General features: G+C 37.8%; 1 protein-coding gene across 16 annotated transcripts in view; it reads left to right on the plus strand.

Moving 5' to 3' along the window:
• CTNND1 (catenin delta 1) overlaps positions 1–7237 on the plus strand; it is a 49514-nt gene extending 42277 nt beyond the window's left edge. For 13 of the 16 annotated variants that reach the window (XM_051967351.1, XM_051967335.1, XM_051967343.1 and 10 more), the window contains 7 exons: positions 215–407; positions 798–912; positions 1485–1572; positions 3087–3149; positions 4366–4466; positions 4746–4832; positions 5100–7237. In XM_051967351.1, the coding sequence (XP_051823311.1) occupies positions 215–407; positions 798–912; positions 1485–1572; positions 3087–3149; positions 4366–4466; positions 4746–4832; positions 5100–5111 (659 nt within the window). In that variant the 3' untranslated portion in view covers positions 5112–7237. The remainder of the gene's footprint in view (positions 1–214; positions 408–797; positions 913–1484; positions 1573–3086; positions 3150–4365; positions 4467–4745; positions 4833–5099) is intronic. The other 3 variants (XM_051967342.1, XM_051967345.1, XM_051967344.1) reach the window with 3 other exon arrangements.
• Positions 7238–7557: the final 320 nt, after the last annotated feature.

A 7557-nucleotide genomic window follows, 5' to 3' on the forward strand; every position in this document is an offset into this window, starting at 1 on the left:
GAGGAGCACCCCAGCTTCAGAAAAACAAAATAAAGCCACCTTACTGCTGACTCCTCCCTTGCCCTTTTGGAAGAAGACTCAATTATGGAGGAACAAAGATCATCTAATTGAAACAGTGTTTTACAGCTTACAGTGGTTAATGTAGCTGAATGCAATTGCCTGTGGCCTTTTAAGGTACATCTTTCGTAACCTGTTTTCTCTTTCATTGTTCCAGGGAAGCATGCTATCCCCAACCTTGTGAAGAACTTGCCAAGTGGTCAACAGGGCTCTTCCCGCAACTTTTCAGAGGATACTGTGGTCTCAGTTCTGAATACTATTAATGAAGTTATTGCAGAGAACTTGGAGGCTGCCAAGAAACTCCGAGAGACACAGGGCATTGAGAAACTAGTGCTTATCAACAAGTCAGGGTTTGTTTTGATCTTCATTATGATCTTTTCCTTTTGTTCTTTGGCCCTTCTCTGTGCTGCCTTCAAGTCCCACCTTCTCTCCCCTTTTTCTTCTCTTCCCTCCCTCTTCCCCCCACATACTTTCACACTAAATTGAGCCATTCCATTTTCCAAAACCCAGTTAAAGGGAAAAGTCCCTTTTAAGGTAGATGTAGATCATAGAGGACAATTACCATCATCTTCTACATTCTTTAATACCATTGTCAGGGACCAAATATTGCATTAAATCAACAAAATAAGCGTGACCCATTGCGCGTATATTTGTATATTCTCTCTCTCTATTTTGAAAAGGGAAGAAGGATTATATTCTTTTCCATGCCAAAGTCTTGTTTTGGTATTTTCTTTTTATAGTAATCGATCAGAAAAGGAGGTTCGGGCAGCAGCACTTGTCTTACAGACAGTCTGGGGCTACAAGGAACTTCGGAAGCCGCTGGAGAAGGAAGGATGGAAAAAATCAGACTTTCAGGTACTGATGGGACTGACAGTTGTTTATATATACACTCTTCTTTCACTATAATGCCCTCTTTTCCTAGCACAGTAATTATTCTTTGTTAAGACTTCATCACTAATTTTAAAAGTAATTATTTTCTATAGCTCATTGTAGAAGTTTCTCTCATGAGTTTTTTGAGAGAGAATATCTTTGTCAGTTTTTTGATACTGTGGTAGCCTTGAAAGCAAACAAACCCTAATGTAGCATTTCTTCTATTAAACAATGTCTCCATTAGTGTAAGGGAAATGAAAAAGTTGGTTCAATCTAAATTACAATTATCCAAAGCTATTTATTTCTCTGCAGATAAGAGTTCCATTTAGGTCATTGAAACTGATCAAATTATTTATGGATGCCACTATATCTCTGCCCCTCTTATCCAGAAATCTTATTTAGTGGATGTTTTTGCTATTTGGTCTGCTAATTTCCCTAATTTATTTGGCATTTTGATGAAGTTGAGTCAAATTTGGGAATATTGCTCTAAATGACATGATGTAGCATAACTTCTATAAACTCGGAGGTTTATGGATGTATTGTACATTTGTTTCCAGGTCAATCTAAATAATGCTTCTAGGAGCCAAAGCAGTCACTCTTATGATGATAGCACCCTCCCTCTTATTGACAGGAACCAAAAATTGGGTAAGATAAAACACCCCCTATATATTTGCAAATTGCTCTTTCATTAGAAAAAAGTACAACAGTTTTTTCTGGGTGTTCTAGATTAAAGCTTCTTAAATTATGGGTTGTGGCCCATAAGGGGTTATGTAACTGAATATGGAGGGTCATGAAATTATAATTTATTATCAGTAAGTGATTTGTATGCCTATTTTATATACCCATATACCTAGGGTCAAGTAAAAATTTCTTGGGTTAAAAGTGGAAAAAGTTTTAAAAAAAAAAGCCGTGATCTAGATTGTCTTTCTTCATTTTGTTAGTTGCTTAAAAACTAGAGCTTAAGCTGAAGGTTGGACAGCAATTAAAACACTATTGATATTCAACCTCACTTCATCAAATTGATGAAAGTAAAACCAAAAATCTTTTAAGCTTGCAAGAGTGTAAAGAAACATATATTTATTATTGGTGGAATTTCAAACTTGAAGAAACTTTTTTGCAAGGAATCTGGGAATATTTTAAAAAATTAAAATAAAATAAAAATAGTCAGATTTTGACTAATAAATCCATTCTTGGAATATACCCTTAAAATATTGAATCTAAGTGACTTCTGTTTTAAAATAAGTTTTTTAGTGGTCTTTTACATATTTTCCCTCTAGTTTCCTTTACCCTTTTCCTCATCTTTCCAGATAGCCATTTCATATAACATAGTATTTTTTTACAGAACAAAAAAGAAAGAGAAGAAGAAAAAAATTGGTGTAGCTGATCAGTATATCAAAAAAGTCTGGAAATATGTGCTACACTTATTGAACTCCTACTTCTGCAAAGGGATTTAATATGGGAGTGTTTTTTTTGTTTTTTTTTTTTTAACTGCTTACTTAACACTATACTAATTCATATAGATTTTTCCATGTTTCCCTGCATTTATCATATCAGTTATTTTTATGGCATAATACCATTCCATCATATTCACATACCACAGTATGTGTAGTATTCCCCAATTAATAAATAGTTTGTTTCAAATTCTTTGTTGTCTTAAAAAGTATTTTTAAAATGGTTTGGTACATATAGCAATTTCTTATAAGTGACCTCCTTGGGGCATAAACCTAGAAAGACACTTTAATCACTTTACTTGAGTAATTCCAAATTGTTTTACAGAGTGGTAGTACTGATTCATAGTTGCACTTGCAATGTACCAAATGTGACCTATCTTCTTACAACTTCTCCAACATTCTTGCTATTTTTTGTGAGCTGTGCTAGTTTGTAGAGTGAGGTAAAACCTCAGGGTTGAATTTATTAGTGATTTGGATTATTATTATTATTTCAAGTGTAAACAATTTGTAATAGTTATTTTAAGTACTGTTTATATCCTTTGACTATATTAACCTCTTAATAGAAATTTGATAGTCACTAAGAACATTAAGATGGTTGTATTAAAATATAATGTTAAGTTTTTACATTTAATATAGAAGAAAATGATAGCCATAAATAAGGATACTCAATATTTGACTTTTAATAAAGTACATTTTGACCTTATTTAGATAAAAAACCTGACCGGGAGGAAATTCAGATGAGCAGCATGGGTCCAAATATGAAATCATCAGGTAATAATCTTGTTTTTAACTGTCCCAAATAAGGGGAAGCAAGTTATCATCAGGGTTAGGGAAGGTTAGCTAGGTCTAGACTCTTTTTCATTTCACCCCTTTCCCTTCCAATTGTGAACTGTGGGGAACTTTACCTCCAATTTATTAGTAGTGCAAATTGTAATTTCATTTGCTCAGTTTTTAAGCCCATGACTTACTTCATGTTCTCTGCCTATTGTTCCCATTTTTATTCTCACTCTCTTCTCTAGTTAGGCTGATTTCTTTATTGCTGTATACATCAACTTGTGCTTTTCTTCAGCACCACTATTCTTGCTGTACTCTCTCTTTGCTTAGCCAAAGAGTGTGTGTGTGTGTGTGCAATTCTTCTAAACATATTTTCACATCATGCTGCACAAGGAAAAAAAATGAGAAAAAACAATACAAGCAAACAACAAAAAAAAGAATGAAAATACTATGCTGTGATTCACACTCAGTTCCCACATTCCTCTTTCTGGATGCAGATGGCCGGCTCCATCGCAAATTTATGAAAAGAGCTATGTCCATCAGAATTGACTATTGTATAATCAATATTTTTGCTTTATACAATGCTCTGTTGGTTTTACTCAATTCACTTAGCTTTAATTCATCTAAGTCTCTTCAGGACTTTCTGAAATCATCCTGCTGATCATTTATAGAACAATAATATTCCATAATATTCATTCATTTATAATTTATTCAGTTATTCCCCAACTAATGGCCATCCAAGTCAGTTTCCAGTTTCTTGTCACTATAAAAAGAGCTGCTGGAAACATTTTTGCACATGTGGGTCCTTTCCCCTTTTTTATTATGTTTTTGGGATACAGACCCAGAAGAGACACTGCTGATCAAAGGTTATACACAGTTTGATAGCCTTTTGGATAGCAATTGGACTAATTGCTTTCACTAAATTATATTAGGAAGACATTCTTCAAGTTCTTTTTCCATGAAGTAATCTGACTTGCTTCGAAGACTACTTCTAAGTGCTATCACATTTATATTCTATAAAAATATTTAGAAAATAATAGAAGACAGTATATAATTAAATATTGTGTCAAATGAAAAATAGTTTTACAACTGTATTTTGAGGTAAATGAGGACAGACCATCTATATTTTGCATAGAACACAAAAAGGTCTGATGAGTATTTTTGATTAGGTACTAGCAGAAGATATTACATCTTTGTATGCTTTTTCTGTTAGATAATTATGCCACATTGAATGAGAGGGGAGACCACAATAGGACACTGGACCGATCTGGGGACCTGGGTGAAATGGAACCCTTGAAAGGAACACCCTTAATGGTAACTATTTCTTTAATCTTGTATCCTTCTAGTCGGAGTCTGCTTTTTATTCCTCTAAGGAGAGTTGTTGTTTTTGGTTGTTTGATTTAGTAAGCTCTTCAGGAAAAGAGGTTTTGATATGACTAATACCACCCTCATCTGTTGATCTATGTGAACCCTTATGTATGCTTTCCCTTTTTCTGCCACTACCGCTTTCTGAAATCTCCTCAGGTTTGGCACCCACTAACATGCTTTTCTGTCCCATCACTCTCCATACTAACAAATTGCATGTGTTTACAGCAGGAGGAAGGGCAGGGATCACTGGAGGAAGAGTTGGATGTTTTGATTATGGATGATGAGGGGGACCAGTTGTCTTATTCCCCCATGGTATGTCTTCAGCCCCATGTGGGGGTCCTTCTCAAATCAGGCCTGGGTGTGCCAGCAGTGGGCCAATCAAACTGATCAGATTTGAACAAAGAATGTCTGACCATAATGGGGCTTTGGGGATTCTGCAGTGATCATATGCTTGGGAGATTGGGACATTCAGCTGGTGATCTGACCTTCCATTGTGTGCTGTTTGCTTTTCTCCAACTTTCTGCCTTCTCTGTATTCACTACCAATCTTTTTAACTTCTTTCTTTTTTTTTTCTTACAGCAGAAGATTTAGCACCACTGTTTCAAGCTTCATCTGGGTTTATAATATATGTACTTTGTTTTTTGGTGGTGAAATGGACTGATGATTCTCCCCTCTCCCTCGCTGGACTGTTGTGCCAACTGCCAGGCTGCCTCCTGCCCTATTAGCCCGGTATGGGCTGCCTTCCTTTCCTCAATCCCAACCTCTTCCAATGATGTCTGCCCTTCCCTCCCTGACCCTGGTTTCTCCTAAGGAGTCTGATTCAGTCACTTGCATAGGATGCCTCAATTTCTCCTGCCTTGAGAAACTGCTGCAGATTATTTCTTTTGCCGGCTCTCCTTAGAGCTGCTGGTCCTATATGGAGGTTGGGAGAAAGTTTGAGATTCTTCATCGAAAGCCATGGGAAGAATTAGAAGTTGGTTTCAGTGCATATGGTGTCTATCAAAGCTCTCATGTTTTGACTGACTTACTTTTTAAAAAATTTTTCAGTGGGCAAAGAAAATTTTTTTTAGCGGGCGAGGAGTGAATTCTTGTTTGTTCTCTCCTTTTATTCCTAATGGATACTTTGGTTTTGAAGCAAAGAATGTTGGTAACATTGGCACATTCCATTTGGGGAACGAGCCATCTCACCAAGGGATCCTTCAGAGTAGATTTTTCTTCCTGCGTCTTCAGGGCAGGGACCATCTAAGGACTTTGGACTCTAACTCACTGTTTGTGAGAAGGTGCCGCCCCTTGTTGAGTCTGTCTCTCCCCTTCATTCCTCATCCTACCACAGATGTAATGGCCAAATCTGCTTCAGAAGTCTTAGGAAAGGGAATCAGGTTGTGCGGTTAAGGGAATGTTTTGGGGAAGTAAGTTGGAAGAGTGTGGAAAGGGAATGAGGTCATTAAAAAAAAAAAATAGAACAATCAGCTCCCTATCTATCAATCAGGGAGGAATGTACATAAGGTGGTTGGTCTGAAGTTGAGGTGGGAAGCTTTAAAGCTATTCATTTCTTTTCTTCCCTCTCTTCCTTTTCCTTTCTTTTTTTTTTTCTTTTCTTTCTTTTTTCTTTTTTTTTTTTTTAAACTCTTTATCTTCCTCCTTTCTTTTTGCTTTACCCTGGGGTTGGTTGGCCAAGAGAAGGATTTGATGTACATAGCTCCTGCCCTTCCTTGTTCTGTGCAGGGGGGCTGCCCTGGCTTTGCCTCTCCCACGTGCCTTTGGCCTGGGGTGGTCCCCTCCCCCCATGTGCCTTTCTTTGCCGAAGCAGCCTCATTTCCAATGATTTTGCAAAATATTATTTTGTTGCTTCCCCATTGAAACTAAGGGGAGATCAAGTGATTGGATCTTAGGGCCTAGAGGAACCCAAATTATCCTTTTGGTCTGGGGGAGGATGACTCTTTATTTCAGCCTTAACATACTTATACCCAGCAGTGAAAGTTGGGATTTCCAGCAATAATCCTACTTGGATAAATCTTAAAATGTTTGGGGGGGAGGGGGCCAAGGGAAAGTTATGAGACATGATCCCCAAATTTCAGCATCATCTCTGAGGGGTTTCTGGAAAGTCTGGGCTCTTCCACCCCTCTAGCTCAATATATCTGATCATGGTAGTGAAAAGAGTCAGCTGCTATGTGATTTAAGTTTTGTTTTGTTTTGTTTTTAACCCTATCCCTCCCTCGCTAAAATTCAAAGCCACATTCAATGCAACTGGAAGACCTCCCCAAGTGTTGATTGTTAGGCTGGGGTAGAAGGACCCAGCTGCTTTGCCCTAAAGCTTGGGTGCTTACTATTTCCTTCCCACCCCTTGCTGGTAGAGGGGAGCCTCTTGCTCTCTCGGTGACCCCAGGAGCGCGCACACTGCACAGAGGGGAGTGGGTCCTGGCCTGAATTGGGTCTCCTTTTGGCCCCCCTCTCCCTCCTCCACCTTTGTCTCTCTTCCTCTGGTGCTCTTTTGTTTTCTCGGTGGGGTTGTGGGTATCAGTACAGATATGGGCTTTGGGGATCTTTTCAATTTGTGTGACTATAAAACACTAAACTCAATTCCAGAAGAACCAAAAATCCCACCTCCCCACTGAACACTACCATGGGACATGTCTTCTGCTCCATGCCCTTTTCTCTTTCTTGTTAACGCTTTTAAAAATGAGTTTTTTATATAAATAAAATTTTTAAAGTGTGTATGTCAAAGAATTCGGAGTCACTGATTTGAGCCATGTCTCCATATTTCCCTTGTGCCTCAGGTATTTCTCAGCGCTTCACATCATTTTTATTGCAGCTCTAGGTTGTAACAGAACTATCGACAAAGCTCCATTCTTAGACCTTCACAGTCTACCATGTCTGGATTTAATTCATCTGGACAGTCTTGCTTACATAATGCAATGGGTTCCTTGAAACTCTTGTCAGAAGAATTCTGTTCTTCTCTTTGCAAGTGTTCAAATAAAAGGGTGAGGCATCAGGAAATATAAAGTAACAATACAGAAGCCTGGCTGGATCTCTTTAA

The sequence above is a fragment of the Antechinus flavipes genome, chromosome 6 (genome assembly GCF_016432865.1).
Source record: "Antechinus flavipes isolate AdamAnt ecotype Samford, QLD, Australia chromosome 6, AdamAnt_v2, whole genome shotgun sequence".
NCBI lineage: Eukaryota > Metazoa > Chordata > Mammalia > Dasyuromorphia > Dasyuridae > Antechinus > Antechinus flavipes.